This window comes from Podarcis pityusensis (genome assembly GCF_964106645.2).
Source record: "Podarcis pityusensis genome assembly, chromosome: 10".
In the NCBI taxonomy this organism is placed as follows: domain Eukaryota; kingdom Metazoa; phylum Chordata; class Lepidosauria; order Squamata; family Lacertidae; genus Podarcis; species Podarcis pityusensis.
This window is the reverse complement of record NC_138035.1, coordinates 32,396,250-32,413,267: the sequence shown is the minus strand read 5'-3', so window position 1 is coordinate 32,413,267 and position 17,018 is coordinate 32,396,250. Positions and strand designations below refer to the sequence as shown.

The 17,018-nt window shown below is 43.9% G+C and overlaps 1 protein-coding gene and 1 long non-coding RNA gene across 3 annotated transcripts in view; one reads left to right on the top strand and one right to left on the bottom strand.

The window, feature by feature from the left end:
* Window positions 1-17,018, bottom strand: part of TEF (TEF transcription factor, PAR bZIP family member) — a 28,292-nt gene that overhangs the window by 7,535 nt on the left and 3,739 nt on the right. Inside the window, exons 1-4 of one of the 2 annotated variants that reach the window (XM_080971932.1) lie at window positions 9,171-9,453; window positions 6,108-6,434; window positions 3,396-3,616; window positions 1,850-2,061 (exon numbers count right to left, since the gene is read on the bottom strand). In XM_080971932.1, coding sequence (XP_080828058.1) covers window positions 1,850-2,061; window positions 3,396-3,616; window positions 6,108-6,434; window positions 9,171-9,303 — 893 coding nt within the window. In that variant the 5' untranslated portion in view covers window positions 9,304-9,453. Of the gene's footprint in view, window positions 1-1,849; window positions 2,062-3,395; window positions 3,617-6,107; window positions 6,435-9,170; window positions 9,454-17,018 lie in introns of those variants that run through there. The other variant, XM_080971931.1, reaches the window with a different exon arrangement.
* Window positions 13,660-16,120, top strand: LOC308457782. The gene is made up of 2 exons (XR_013977114.1): window positions 13,660-13,948; window positions 15,542-16,120. It is a non-coding gene; the product is annotated as an uncharacterized lncRNA (long non-coding RNA).

Below are 17,018 nucleotides of genomic sequence, written 5' to 3'. Positions count from 1 at the left end.
AGCAAAGCAAGAATATGACTATTTTTAAAACAGCATATTGTTACATTCACTCTCAGGGATGTTACCAATTCCCCATTATAAAGGTAACAGACTACTTGGGGAGCATTACACGAGCACTGACAGTAAAACCACTCCGCTGAGTCAAGGTATCACGAGAGGGAACAACAATTCTAGGAAATTTATTTTAACTGCACAAAATTAAACTGCTTCCCATTTCTATCAATGAGCCATGGTAGAGCTTGTCCAACTGTTGATCCATACCCAATACCTGGTGTTTTTTAAGACCACTAACGTGACCTCCCTTTAAAAAGTGGGTGGGTGGGCACAATAGAGGACTGTTACTGGCTGCAGCACACCTAGATTATATTATCCTAAAACAACAGCAATGTCCCAAACATTGCCTTTAAGAAAAACCTCCATTCTGCCTGAAAGCTAGTTCAGCATTCAGGCATTTTTCTCTCCTTGATCATTAACAAAGCGTAATACATGCTGAAAAAAATTGCTACAAGGGGATGTGTGCACCTGAACTGGCTCTGCTAAAATTCAAGGTACCCATTTACTTCTGTATTACTGACATTCTTATGTATCCTTGCAACCAATGGCCTTGAAGAAGGTCTCCAGTATTACACCAATGTATGCTGCTTTAGCTGGAGGAGGTTATTAGCAGCTATTAGCAGCTATGGGGAAAGCCTTGTGTGTTCTTTTCAATAAAAGCACTAAAATATGCTTAAGACACAAGACATGCAGCTGTCAGGGAAACCATATGCAAGGCAACCCAAAAGGATGAATAAATTAAATAGCTTGCAGCAAGGGAGTGTGCCCCACCCACCTCTTATATTGGTCAGGAGGTCAGAACCAACACTGTAGCAAAGCATCACTTTAATGGGTCTAAAGCAAGCTCTCCCAGGACTAATATTACCCTACAACTCTAGGTCACAAATATTGTAGCTCATTACTTTTTAATAAAAATAAGAATATACTGCTTTGAAGAATTAAGTGCAGGAATTTACTATAATGAATTGAACCTGTAATTTAAGTGAATATGGTTATTTTCTCAACAGCCACTCATATTAGTTAAAAAAACTAATGCAAGTGATTTGGAGACAAATTGCTTAAATGAAAGTAAAAAAATCCAAATCAATTAAGAGGAAATGCTTCCATTTTACAATATGCAAAGGAATTTATAATTTTTTTCAGAAGTAATACACCCACAGCAGTGTTGTTTGAACAGATACACAGCTGATAAGGTTGCAATCTAAACCCCACTTATTTGTAAGTCCAATTGCATTCAACAGGACTTACTTCTGAGTAGTCACCGTTAGGATTGAAGCCAAAGCCTCATTTCTGCCCAAAAGAATCAAAAGGCCCAGAACTGAAAAGATGATTCATACTTGTTCTCAAAGTAAGAGAAAACTATCAGTCCTGCACATCATATTATTTTATATGTATAACTTGGAAAAGGGAGCAATTACAAAATTATTTCAGCATGATTCCTTCCACATTATATGATTTGTTTTAAAGGAAAATACTTTCGAACCATTTGCCTTCCATTCCAGACATGACAGCAGTAAAACACCTGCCAGTCTAGCAACATAGACAGATTTATTCCTCAAGTCATCAAATTAGTGTTATTTGATTAGAAACACCAAATTCTTAAAATGTGTTAAATTTGTTTTTTAAAATATTAAAAATTGGCATATTGCAACACAAGGATCAGAAAGCGCCTGACCAAGTTGTGTCAGAAGAAGTGGATCCTGTTCAGGGTTACAGAACAACCGAGCTACAAACATTAGTCTCTATTGAAACAGAGCAAGCCAAGGAACAAAGTAAGGGAAAAGGGTTTGCTTACAAGGGTCCATATCTGCTCTCATATTTAGAGACAATGTTCTTGCATTTTCCCATTTCCTTTCGCAGCTCTGCCACCTCGGTCCTCAGAGCTGTATTCTCCTTCTCCAGAAAGGCAGCTCGGACTGTGATCTGGTTCTCTTTCAGGCGACGAGCATCACGAGACCGTTTGGCAGCCACATTATTCTTCTTCCGCCTAGTCCAATATTTTTCATCCTAGAGAGAAAATAATCAGTTCAATAGTGAAATATTTCAGGTATCAAAAAGCCAAAAAGTACCTACCATTTGGCCTCTTCTTATGACCAGCTATGCAACCCAGCTTGGCAAGAGTTATCTATGCCCTAGTAACTTCCAGAATAATTTCTGTGTCTCATATGTAGGGACTACTCAGAAATCTGGCACAGGAAACAATCTGCTAGATTGATCAGTCCTGATCAACAGACAGAACACATCTTAAAACAGCTCCAGTGGTTACCATCCACTTCAACAGGTTTACTTATATAACAGGATTTTGTGGGACATACTGTAATTTTGCTTTATTCGATCATAGAGTCATATAACTGTAGAGTTGGAAGGGACCCCAAGGGTCATCTAGTCCAACCCCCTGCAATGCAGAAATCTCAACTAAAGTATCCATGACATATGACCATCCAACCTTTGCTTAAAAACCTCCAAGGAAGAAGAGTCCACCACCTTCTGAGGGAGTCTGTTCCACTGTCAAACAGCTCTTACTGTCAGAAAGTTCTTCCTACTGTTTAGTTGGAATCTCCTTTCTTGTAACTTGAATCCATTGGTTTGGGTTCTACCCTCCAGTGCAGGAGAAAACAAGCTTGCTCCATCTTCCATATGACAGCCCTTAAGATATTTGAAGATAGCTGTCATATCTCCTCTCACGTTTCCTCTTATCCAGGCTAAACATATCCAGTTCCCTCAACCCTTCCTCATAAGACTTTGTTTCCATACCCCCAATCATCTTAGTTGCCCTCCTTTGCTTAAGTTCAAGCTTGTCAATACTGTATCTTTCTTAAATTGTAGCACCCAGAACTGGACACAGTACTCAAGATGTGGTCTGACCAAGGCAAAATAGAATAATTCTATTACTTCCTTTGATCAGGACACTATACTTCTGTTGAAATATAGAAATATGCTTGACCAAATGCTGGTGACCTTTAAAAATATGTATATAAAAATATATATACACATATAGCATGTATATGTGTATGTTAACATACACACACACACACACACACACACACACACACACGGTAGTTGCTAGAGAAGGATGAAGGCATTTTCGCATTGCTCATACCTCTGTACCAAACAAACAATACAATGGGTCAAAAGGGGTCAGCTGATTTACTAAAAAAGAGGGGGGGGGCTGTAGGAAATACCAGTACTATGAACCAGAACAGCAAAGTAGTGAACAAACCAGCTTCCAATAACCTTTTCATTATTACCTCCCATCTATGCAGTAACTCATTCTAAAAAATTACACATGAACACTGCTCTCTAACTCACATTCTAACACTGTGATAAAAACCAGGTGTTACCTTTTGGTCTTCCGGGACAAAGACTTTCTTGGCTTTTTTAATCATGGGCTGTGGTTTCAGGTCCTCTTCAGCAAACTTATGCTTTCTAGGGTTGAAGAGCTCACCTCCTGGAACACTGGACAGCACTAAATCAGCAGGGTCAGGGTTGAAATTCACATCAACCTCAACACACTCTGGATCAACAGGGCTGGGAGTCAGTCTCTCGTTATCTGGTGAGGATTCTGGCAAAGAAAAAAAAATTGAAATAGGAAGTCAGTGTGAGGAACATAGCAACAAGGAAACCAAAGGGTCAAAAGCAGCCCCCCTTTATTTAACGCCCCCATGTACATGGCACTTTACAAAGGAGGATACGACATGTCCTCACCCCAAGAGACTTCTGGTCTAAATCTAGACACAAAGGCGACACCCATGGGAGAGGAAGGAAGAAGGCAAGGGAAGAACGTGTGATTTTAGTTACATACCCTTGACCTTAGTTAAAGGTAAAGGTAAAGGTACTCCTGCCCGTACGGGCCAGTCGTGTCCGACTCTAGGGTTGTGCGCCCATCTCACTTAAGAGGCCGGGGGCCAGCGCTGTCCGAGGACACATCCGGGTCACGTGGCCAGCGTGACAAGCTGCATCTGGCGAACCAGCGCAGCACACGGAAACGCTGTTTACCTTCCCGCTAGTAAGCGGTCCCTATTTATCTACTTGCACCCGGAGGTGCTTTCGAACTGCTAGGTTGGCAGGCGCTGGGACCGAGCAGCGGGAGCAAACCCCTCCGCGGGGATTCAAACCGCCGACCTGACGATCGGCAAGTCCTAGGCGCTGAGGTTTTACCCACAGCGCCACCCTTAGTTACAGGAGGGTAATTAAAAGACCATAGGGATAAAATCACTATAAAGCAGCCTTAAGGCTGTGCTGTTGTGACAGGAGTTAGTGCACCCATTTCATCCCACCAAAACACCCTGATACTTGCAGCAGGAGCTGGGATACAATCAATTTAAAGTCAGTTAACAGGTCACCTAGTCACCTAATTTAACTCACAGGTCACCTACCGTATTTTTCGCCCCATAGGACGCACCACCCCATAAGACGCACCTAGGTTTTTTTTTGGGGGGGGGGGATAAAGGAAAAAAAAATATTTCCCCCCCCCCCAGGCGCGGGGCTGGCGCGGGGGAAGCCCGAGCTTCCCCCGACCCCAGCCCCCAGAACAGGCTGCTGCCTGCAAGCCTTGCGAGCCCGGCGGGACCTCCTGCCCGGCGCACAAGGCTTGCGGACACCTTCCCGAAGCACGGGGCGTCCTCCGGAGGGCACCCCGTGCTTCGGGATGCAGGCTGCCGCCCCAAGCCTCACGCGCCCGGCGGGACCTACCGCCGGGTGCGGGAGGCTTGTGGATAGCTTCCGGAAGCCTGGAGAGCGAGAGGGGTCGGTGCGCACCGATGCCTCTTGCTCTCCAGGCTTCAGCGAAAGCCTGCATTCGCCCCATAGGACGCACACACATTTCCCCTTCATTTTTGGAGGGGAAAAAGTGCGTCCTATAGGGCAAAAAATACGGTAATTTAACTCACCAAAAAAATAACCACATCAATCCATGGTATTTCGGAAATACACCTAAGATATGCAAGGAAACCTGGACAGCAGCAAACTGAAAGGTGACAGCAAAACTAAAAAGTACATTCCTCCTTCTAATGTCAAGCCACAGGACTGTCCCAGCCTGGTTGGAGTCCCATAGAACAGACAGGTATGAGTGTGCCTGTGAGTGAGTGCGGAGGAGGCTATTAATCCCAATTAACAATCCATTAAGAATTTGTTCTGAATCCGGGATAGATGGGGTCATTCCCAGAATCCAGCATCTGCAGTCTTCTTGTGTTAACTACCACAAACTGTGTACCAGCTTGTATGCAGTAACACCTACAAGAAGAGTGTAAAGACAATCCTGTTAAGAAATATTTATATATATATAGTTCATCTGTTAAATAAGATTAATTGCATATGAAAACAGCTAACAAATTCATGCTTTCAAGAAAAACAATTCCCCTCAACATCACGTCTGCCAAAGCAGATAGCCAGACATGCAGGGTATTAATGTGCTCTGTTTCGTCATGTGAAGGATAACATTGTGCTATTCTTCGCTGTCTGGATGGTAAACTACGAAGAGGAGAACTTGGACTTGTGAAAAGGTATGTCTATTGGTCAGAAGACGTTTGGGTGTAGCAATCATGACTGGGACTCTGCACATTTTCAGATAATAGTTCCATATTCCACATACATCTCCCAACAACCATTTATTAAGCTACCTGTTGTGTTAAGAAACACAAACACACACAGGCTTTGTAAAAGAGCATGCTCTGTCTGAAAGTACAGCTCACTTAAAGCTTAGAACAGACTTACACTACTATCCCAACGTTAGGGTATGTCTCTGTGCAAAAGTTCCAGAAGCACAATTAATGCAGCGGAGGTCTAATTCTAACGTTACTTTCATTCATGGGTGGGCACCCAAAAGTCACTTGGGCAAGGCCTCTGTAGTTGATGTAGTGTAAAAGCAATGCACTAGCAGCGATAATGAGCTATGGTGCAGAAGCAATGCAAGTTACATGGACAAGTTTAAGCCAACTTGCTACAGCTGTTTTAACCATCCATCTCCACTTTAAATGAAAAAGCATTAAAGCACAACAGGCAAATATATTGATTTTGTGATTAGGAAATATTCAGATTGGCATCATTACACATACCTGCACTTGTGGTAGTTTCTGATGGCTGGAAAACCACTGTGGAAGATGATGAGAGTGGGGTGGTAGCAGCAGAAACACTGGCAGGTTCTTTTCCTTCCAGCTCAGCCACAGGCAGCAGTGGGTTCTGGTTCAGATCCAGGTGAGTAGGACTGGAAGGGATTCCATTCTCCAACAGGAACTCATCCAGATCCATGTACTCCAGGTGGAAAGACTCCCCATCATAAGGAATTGTCTTGTCCCAGATGGGAGGCATGAGGGAGGCAGAGACTGCCATTGTACTAGCAGCTGCCGCTTCATCTTCCTCAAGTTTTTCCTTCTTCTCTTTATCTAAATGTAAAAAGAAATGATGGTTTTAATCTTATGGTGAATTATAATCATGGTTCAAACATATACACCACTCAGTTACTCAACAATATCATGGTCCAATACACTTATCAGAAGGCACATGCTAGGTGCCAGAACAGAACCATTTAAGATTAGAAACATCCCTTTTCAAATGGGGGTCGGAATTATGCACAAAATGCAACACTGGACTTTGAGACTAAGCTATCAGAATGAACACTGGTGTGCACACTCAGCACATAACTATAAACATCTATGTTCACAGCCAAACTCCAGCCCCTCAACTCACAGCAAGACCGTTAAAACCCTGGATTCTAAGTAGTGTACTATGGTTTCACCAAAGTGAGTGTTTACTTTGTCTGTCTTTGATGCTATGGTAAACATGCACTAAGAAGCCACAACTGGCTGACTCATATCCACTGCATGTTTGGAGACATACATTTCCCTTTTATATGTTTACATCCAGTCACCAGTGAGGATGTGGCAGATAAGCTGTAAAAGTGTAACTGTCCTAAATGGGAAGACATGTCCACATAGTGTTAATAAATCACATGAAGATAAACATTCTAACTTCCCAGCTACTACTGCCATGTTACATTTTAAAAGTTTATACAGTGGTACCTCAGGTTAAGTACTTAATTCGTTCTGGAGGTCCGTTCTTAACCTGAAACGGTTCTTAACCTGAAGCACCACTTTAGTTAATGGGGCCTCCTGCTGCCGCCACGCCGCCAGAGCCCAATTTCTGTTCTTATCTTGAAGCAAATTTCTTAACCTGAAGCACTATTTCTGGGTTAGCGGAGTGCGTAATCTGAAGTGTATGTAACCCGAGGTACCACTGTATGTGATCAACATATGACAAAGCATTTTAATGTGTTTCTTTGACAGTGCAATTGTTTGCATGTTTACTCAGAAATAAACCTCAATGTATTAAATGGGACCTACTTCCAATATATAAAATTGCAGTCCAAAAACAATAAAAGGGGGAGAAACATTTGTCAATGTTTAGTGACATGGAGACAGGCTCTGTACATGGATCTTATCATTTTTTTATTAGTGGTGGCCATATAGGAAATTGTGAAAACCTGGAAGACAGCTCTAGGATATATAATACAGTGGTTCTCAAACTAACCCAGGATATTTACTGCCAAACTTTTCCCACTGGTGTGGACATCAAGAAGTGCAACAATAATTAATATGGTGACTGAAAAAACCCAGAGTGTGTGGACTCTTACATAGCAACTGTGCACACACAAACATTAGATCTCAAACAACCCATTTGCAAAATAATGCCCCTCTCTGGACAACCTATGAAAAAAAGCTTGTTTGGCTGGCTGAAGTGGTGGTGAAAGAGGAGAAGAGGGTTTGCATAAAGTAGAATTTTAATATTTCTGCTCAAATGTTGTCAGCCACTTATGCTACCATATTTAGTCTGCAACAGTATGTATGCATGATACTTGTTTTTATGTTTTTCTCCTTTGCTTTAACTAAAATGATTAAAAAAGAAAAGAAAAAAGACTTAGGAAAATCAGTTGACTTCTGAAAACATATGTAGATGTAAAAAGTTTTATTACAGTAATAGAAAATAAATGGCAAGAATTGGGGAAGGGCTGCAGCAGGCACAATGCTGGAGCATTTACTTTGCATTAAGTATTTCAAATACTAAAAGAACCACCTTTCCATAAGATTTTAAACAAAGCCACACTGCATGCTTCACCCAATACACAAGATCACATACTTTTGGGTGTCCATTATTTTGAGTGTCAAATCTACAGCACTCCAGACCTTCTGCACAGGGAAGGAATTTTATCACCTAGACTAGAAACCAGGGAGCTTTGAGAAAATAAAAACAGGGCTCCAGTGAATGTCCAAAACTGGAGGAAAGCTAACATTTACTACTGAGGTTAGCAAACTGTCCATTGTAGATTTTCTTCTTATCTACCATGAGTAAAAATCTACCATCCATCCAAATTCAGACAGGTGTTGTGGAGCCAGGTGAATTGCAAGAGACAAATGCAGGTCAGCCATCCTTGCCACATCTACAAAACAAGATTTACATTCACATCCATCTTGGAATGTTGATGGAGAAATGTGCATGCAGGTGTGTCACTTGGGAAGGGCGGCTCCAGAACACGTATGCATGCTTACGTTAACCAGAAGCACCTCCATCTCTGGAATACCACGAAGCATCAAAACAACCAGGGCAAATGCCTCCCCCTCACTTCCCCCCACGCAACTCAACCTTGAATATTTGCAAAGAGTATTCGCTTGAAGCCCTGATGAAATCCCCATCTGTTGTCTCCAGCTCGTTTCTCTGGATCGGGAAGGGCGGCGCAGCGAAGAGAGCGCCTGGCCTTTCCGTGTGTAGTTTTGGCAGCCACGCTGCCACTGTGGTTATGGGGAAACGGGAGATCAAATCGGCCCCTTAACGCTGCGGGAGGAGCCGCTGTTTTGCCTCCTCCGCCACGACCCCTTGCGGTGCCACCCGAGGCACGTTTGCACGGCAAGGCTTGCTCCCTCGTAAGCGTGCAGGAGGGGCTGGTGCTGCTCATCTCAGGCGCGTAAACAAGCCGCCCGGATCATGGCAGGCGAAGGACAAACCGGGGCGCCAGAGCGCCGCAAAATGGATGCGACTCTGCGCGCGCCGTTCCCCTCCAACCCTCCGGCTCGCTCCGCAGCGGCCGCCCTGCCCGGAGCCCCCCGCGCTCCCGCCGCCGCCCTCACCGAGGCGCGTGTCCCGCGGCGGGTTTTCCATCAGCTTCTTCAGCACCAAGGGGAAGGCGCCCGCCAGGCCCCGCTCCTGCTGCGCGGCTCCCGCGGTCCCCGCCGCTTCCTGGTGCGCGGCACGGCTGGACATACTATAACCAAGCGGGCGGCGGGCGGCGGCTTCCGAGACACCCCCACCCTCCCCGTGAAGGCCCTGAGAGGGGCGAGCGAACGAGGCCAGCTGAGGGGGCGCCCGCGAAGCGAGAGGGAGGGGCCAACCCGCCACCACTCGACACTGACGACGACTGCGCGTGCGCCGCTCCGGACGGCGGCTTCTCCGGGGGGCCCCGAGGCGCTTTTACTATTCATGAGCCCAGCGTCGCCGCCCTCGCGTTCTGCGCCCTGCGATTGGCTAGGGCCTCCGGGAAGGCGGGGCTGGCCGCCAGGCACGTGCAGCGGAGGGGTGAGTTTCTCATTAGCATGGAGGCCCCGCCCCACGCGCTGGCGGGTATGCCGCCGAGACGCCTATTGCTTTGCGCGCGACGCGCACCCGCGGCTCTGACCTTAAGTGAGCCTTGAAGCGAAGGGTGCGCGCCAGGGTAACCAGCAGAGGGAGGCGGCGGAGCCCTTTTCACCTGCGTGGGAAGGAGGGGGAGTGGAAGATGAGGGGACCAAAGGGGTGCCGGGACGGCGGAGGGGGCCCAGCGGGGCAGCCCCGGAAAGAGGAGCTTGGCGTCTTTAGAGGTCACAAAGCTCGCCGAATTGGAGGCCAGCAAGCGCATTCACAGGAGGAACAGCAGCAACAACAATGAGGCTTCCAAAAGGGAGCCCCTCACACCCTCTGCAGGAAAACAGGAACACGCACAGTTTGTTCTTTCACCTACCATACACACCCATACGCCTCTGAACTTCGTTTAAAAATAGCATCCACCCATTGTCAGAGAATCGTAAAGTTGGAAGGGACCCCGAGGGTCATCTAGTCCAACCCCGTGCAATGCAAGCATCTCAGCTAAAGCATCCATGGCAGATAGCCATCCAACTAAAAACCTCCAAGGAAGGTTGTCAGTGGGAAGTTTCTGTCATATTTAAATAACTTATTCTCCACTTTTTGAAGCAGTTACCTGCAAAAGAGCTTGCCATATTTTGTAAAAGTACAGCGATACAGAAATCCATTTAAATAAAACCTTTTAAAATAGGGTATGTATGCCCCCCATGGCTTAAAAAGGCAAAAGAGTCGTTTCTCTCCCCACTGTGTTTCAAGTAGTGTTCGCTGCACACATCAGAGATGGGGCCAGAGTGTCTACACCCAGTGCACATTACGTAATTTTCTTTGTCCCTGGAATTCTCTGAACTCCTGTTCAAGGAAGGAAAGCATAACAAACAGGAGTATTTCTCAACAGACTGGATTTAGCTAATGCCATATGCACGGGTGGCACTGTGGTCTAAACCACTGAGCCTAGGGCTTGCCAAATGGAAGGTGGGCGGTTTGAATCCCCGCGACAGGGTGAGCTCCCGTTGCTCGGTCCCTGCTCCTGCCAACCTAGCAGTTCGAAAGCGCATCAAAGTGCAAGTAGATAAATAAATATAAATGGCATTTCCATGCACTGCTCGTTTTGCCAGAAGCGGCTTAGTCATGCTGGCCACATGACCTGGAAAAACTGTCTGCGGACAAACGCCAGCTCCCTCGGCCTGTAAAGCGAGATGAGCGCCGCAACCCCAGAGTCATTTGCGACTGGACTTAACTTTCAGGGGTCCTTTACCTTTAACTTTTATATGCACTTGGCTTTAAACACCAGTGGTGGGAACAGTGGAGGCTAGTCCATTTACAACCAGACCAGGGGGTGGCAGTGCTTATCAGACTTCTGCTCCTTAGTCCCAGTGTTGCCTGTGTAGAATTTAGCAGGGAGGAGGTTCCAGACAGAAACCAGTATTAGTTGCCTTCACCTATTACTGGCTCTGCTTCTGCCTGCCAAAGGTTCTGGCTCTATACAGTGGTACCTCAGGTTACATACACTTCAGGTTACATATGCTTCAGGTTACAGACTCCGCTAACCCAGAAATAGTGCTTCAGGTTAAGAACTTTGCTTCAGGATGAGAACAGAAATCAGCCTCCGGCGGCACGGCGGCAGCAGGAGGCCCCATTAGCTAAAGTGGTGCTTCAGGTTAAGAACAGTTTCAGGTTAAGTACGGACCTCCGGAACAAATTAAGTACTTAACCTGAGGTACCACTGTATACTGTTGGCCTCCTTGCCTTCCGCCCTGCAGATCCCAGTGGACCCCAGCCTCCAATGGGTAGGAGTGCACTAGAGCCAAACTAAGCAATAATAGGTACATATTGACAGTCGCAAACAATTCGTATAATTACAATTCAGTTCACATAAGAATGAATCATGAATGAAAAATTTAATTCACCCATTGTTGGAATAAACAAATTAATATACCGGTAATCTAGAAGTTCTGAACCGTACTAGAATCTTGGAAGACACACTAGCATCAAATGTGCTTGTAAAATTCATCTCAGAGCATGCCTAAAAGTCTGCGGACCTCAATTTCTAGAGCTGGGAATGCCTTCCTTTGTGTCCACCCCTTTGGGAATTAAGATCTTGAATTTAGGTCCCACTAGTGGCATTAAGTGTTATGGCACTTTCCTGCCAAAAAGATGTGACAGGCCAAATCATCTGAGGTTTTCAAGCAAACCTTTCTTCATCAAGCTTTTGGGTTCAGAACTATTATGTGGCTATTAGTGTGTACCTAGTGTTTCATATATGTATTTGCTTTATGTGTATGTATTACAGTATATGTATTGTTAGTTTGTATTATTTACTTTCTGTAAATCAGTTTAAGTGCTGTTTGGCAGGGAAAAAAATAAAAAATAATTTACAGTGAAAGCCTGTGCCTACTCAGAAGTAAGTCTGACTGAGGTCAGTGGAATTTACTCCAAAGTGAGTATAGAATTGCAGCCATAAGTGTCCCTACTCGCTTCCTGAAGACTTTTCAGAAACAATAGAACAGAGTACAGTCTAAAGCCACCTGCTGTTTGCAATAGAAGCAAGCAAGCAGAGGTATATAAAGTCAAGAGAAGACCTTTATTTTCATAGTTGCAAGCCTCTCTTCTTCCAGTGGGCAGAAGCAAACTGGAGATTAACTGAAAATCCTTGTTGTAATATAAATATGTTTTAAATTTCTACTTTTTATATGCATGTAACCTGTTTCTCATTTTTCCAGTCTTAACTTTGCTTCACTACATTTACATACAAAAAAGTCCTCATGAAAATTGATCAGCATTTTTAAGTGAGTTTGTTTTCTAATATATGTAATGTTTACGCATTTTTGCCCACTATATTGCATTATGTCCAACCAGAAGCTTTTGCAGGGCAATACTGAAAGCAGGATTGCATGTAACCACCCTGACACCACCATAAATGTAAATAATTATGAAGGCATAAAAAAGGACATACAGTATTTTTCCGTGTATAAGACTAGGTTTCCCCCCCCCCAAAAAAAATGTCAAAAATTGGGGGGGCATCTTGTACACGGATACATCTCCCCCCATTTTCTTAAATAGGAGTCCCCCAAAGTAGGGGGCATCTAATACATGGGGGTGCCTTATAAACGGAAAAATATGTTATTTTGCTACTTTTACAAATGGGTACTGTTTGGTTCATGTACAGTATGGCTTACATAGTATTGGTCTGCAACAGGAGTCACAATATTGCCTTGCTCTCAGTCTACCTAATTACAGTCAAGCATAGAAAGCTGTTTTATTATATTTATGGCTAGTAAAGCTTGTAGGGTAGTTTGAGGCAGCTTGAGACAGGCGAATTTCCTTGGGCGGTGTGTTTCTCAAACTAGGCTGGGACCCAGCAATGAATCAAGGGCCACTTTCATGTGGCCCTTGGTACCACAGCCTGTCCAGTGCCTCCTCATTGGCCTGGGATTAGAATGGAAGGTGGTAAGAGAGGGGAGCTGTTAGAGGAGGAAGAGGTGAATGCAAAAGGATCAGTGAGAAGGGGCAAAGGACACTGAACATTTTGAAGTCTGGTGGGATAAGGTACAGGTTGAGTGTGGAAAAACCCTTTTCGCTTAAAGCCACTGCATCAGCAAATTCTTCCTAATATGGAGTGGCTGAGTCACAATACCTCTACGGCTACTGTTCTTACTTAGCTTGAGGAAAGCTGAATTATGGAACTCCTTGCCACAAGGAAAAAGCTAAGGCAAAGAATTTAGCAATTTCAAAAAATGGATTAGATATCAGTAGAAAGTAATAGTAATTGCCAGTTGATTATGCCAAACTTTACCTCCACCTGCCACTATTTTGGATTTTGCTTGGCTCCTGCATCACCATGTTGTAGTTTGTGGGCCTCAGTGATTTTCATCCATCTCAAGTAAGCCCTGGGAGTAGAAAGCTTGAGAATCCATGTCCTAAGGTATATTGCTACTAAAGAAACCATGGTCCCTAAAGTTAGACCATGATTTTCTCCTGCATCAATTTCCTCCAGTGATCTGGACATCATCATTGCTGGGACTGGTGACACTGAAATCCCACTGAAGGCTTGCTGTTTTCAACTGTTTACAAAATGGTTGGGAGAGGAATTATCCCTTAACATGAAATCTGGAGTTCAGACTAATAGGATTAGTGGTAATAAGATTTCTACACAACATCAGCACCTAGCATATTCTAGTGCACAAGGACAACATCATAACCAGGGCACATGTCATCTGGAGATTTGCGACAAGGTGCGTCATCACTCTGCAGACGACACCCAGATCAGTTTATTGTTTTCATCAGAGATCAGGTGAGGCTGCAAAAGCGGTAAGCTGGTATTTGGAGATAGCCGTGGACTGGATAAAGGCCAATAAACTGAAACTCAGGTGCAGTTTCTGTTGGTAGGCAGTTCATCTAGCTTATATGGTGTTCTTTAGCCTTTTCTTGGCAGGGTTGTACTCAGACGACAATCTGCAGTGCCGACAGATTTGGTCTTATATTTAGAGACCACAATGACTTCTAGCCATAGTTATGTTATGGAAGCATCCAGGTTGACTACTGTAATGCACTATATGTGGTTCTGCCTTTGCCAAATACTTAGAAACTTAAGTTAGTACAAAATACTACATCAAGATTCGTAATTGGCTGGTTGAATGGATCACATCCCAGCAGTCTCAAAACAACTGAACTAGTTAACAATCAATTGCCAAGCACATGGCTTTTATGTTTATAGCCCTTAAACAGCTTAGCACTGAGATACCAGAAGGACTGCATGAACCTGCCCAGATATTAAGATCTTCCTCAGATGCTCTTCTGAGCTCCCTTATCTTCAGAAGTGAGAAAGGTGGTGCTAGATCGGCCACCTCAGCAAAGGTAGAACAACATAGACATCCAGGCTACTAGCCATTATCCTCCTTTAAAGTCACCCAAGTCATCACATCTCGTGCGAATGAATTCCATAGCACAGTGGTTCTGAAACTTTTTTCTCTGGGCCACACTTTCAGAATAAAAATTTGTTCGCACCACCAATTTGTGTGTGTGTAAGAAATACATGGGGAGAGACATCTCATGGCAGTGCTTGATTTATAACATAGAACACAACTAGTTTATAATATGATCATGGGACATCCAGAAAGTATAGAACAATGCAGCTACATAAGAACACGAATCATTCCCTAAATAAAATACTGATTATCCTTGAATCTTCCTGCCATATTGCCATCCTCTCCTGCCACACCAGTGTGGAGCACCACAACCTTTGAGAACCACTGGTCTAAATATATAATGCTGATTGGATCATCTCTATATGTTTCGTCATACTCCTTAATGAGACAGGACTTCTTACCCTTGCAGAAGCCATGCCGCCTCTGCTTCAGCAAGAACTGTTCTTCCATATGCTTGGTAATTTTAGCTTTAATAAAGCTTTTTCCAAACAGATGTAAAGCTAGCTATCTTGTAACTACCAGAATCCCCTTGGTTCCCTTTTTAAAAAATTGTGTCACATTGCCCACTTTTCAGTCCTCAGGTATGGAGGCTGATGTTAGGAACAAAGTATATGTTTTTGTTAGAAGATCAGCATTTGAGTTTTTAAAGAACTCTCAGGTGGATACCATCTGCACCCAGCAATTTGTGAATTTTAAATTGTCCATGTGGCCTAGAACTTCATTTATTGTTAGTACTATTTGCTTCAGTTCCTCAGACTCTCATGCTGCTATGGTTGGTTCAGGTGATCAGATCTGCCCTACATCTTCCACTATGAAAACAAATGCAAATAATTCAGCTTTTCTGCAATCTCATTTTCCTCCCTTAGCACACCTTTCTCTCCCTTATTCCTTTCTAGTCAGTTTTCTGCTAGAAGTTTCCTGCTTCTAATGTGTATTTTGTTGGTCTTCGTGTTTTCTAGTGATCCTTGAATGGCAGGCTAACTGCAACAGCTTGGGAAGAAAAACAAGTACCACTTGCACAGGATGTTCCTCTGAATCCAGGAAAAGGACAATCAATATTCTCCCAACCCCATTATTGAGGGGGCTGTGGAGATCAAAGCTGTTGTCACAAAGAGAATGGGAATGGGCTGACAGACAAAAAGTGTTCAGTCGTGTGGGAAGTTTTAGGATGAAACTCAGCTTGTATGGAAGACTGGTGGGTCTGCATAGGAGAAAATATAGAGAGAGGAACCTCCAAACTTCATAGAGCTGTTCTTTTAACTGTGCTGACCTTCCATCAGGTGTTAGACTGATACTCTCAGGCTTGCTTTCCTCATTTTCTTCTTCACCTTGGGAGAAGAGACATCCTCGTATGTCTCTCTCTTTGTATGCTGAGAACAAAGAGCAGCCATGGTTCTTTGTATCTCCATCTTAGTTAGACAGAAGAAAGGATATTTCCTATCAGGTATGTTTTCCCTTTAATAAAATTAGCTTTCTTAATTTCCTAAACTCAGTATCAGTGTGATTATAATCAAGAGCAAAGTGTGCTTCTCCAGCAAGTATTCAGTGCTCAGTTCAGCTTCCAATCTGTGTATTAACCCTGCACAAACATTCCAAGTGAGTTCACACTGAAGGAGCTGTAATCATAGACCTTATTTTGGGCAAGCCTGGTCCAAACAAATCATATTATTATTAACAGAGAACATGCAAATGCATATAGAAGCTGCCCCAAATGTAAATAAAACTGAATTTAGCCAAACTTTACAGTACTTACGAGACTAAAGCTTCTCTCCAGCATTGCCCCCTAGGCAATTTGCCTAGACCTTAATCTATATCCAAAACTTTACTTGAAGCTTTGAACAGTAAAAATATATATATTATATTTATCCAATAGAAGTCAGTAATAATTGTTGTTGTTCTTGTATTTATATGCTGCCCATCTGACTGGGTTGCCCCAGCCACTCTGAGTGATTTCCAACAAAATATTAAAACACAAAAAAACTGAAACATTAAAAACCTCTCTGTAGCGTCTGCCTTCAGGTGTCTTCTGAAATTCAGATAGATGTTTATTCCCTTGACATCTGATGGGAAGGTGTTCCATAAGGGAGGCGCAACTACTGAGAAGGCTCACAATGCACACAAACCAAAAATAGTACCTTTATGCCCAGAGCAAGAGGAATTTACCTGTGCAGCTGGCATTCCACATATCCAACCTCTCGTTTTAACCACCCCCTCAACCTCTATGCATGCAATACTAGTGTGCTCCAGCGAGGTGTCCACTCACTGGCATGCTATCACTGCACCTCAAGGCAGGCCAACCTAGTTTAAGCAAGACACCAGGTGCATGAGACGCCTCACAGGGTCGTTCTTACTTGCCTGGCAGCTTATTTAAATCAGGCTTCAGTTCACCAAATGAAAGAGTCACCTTCTGGCATAGCAGAAGCATCCATAGGGTTG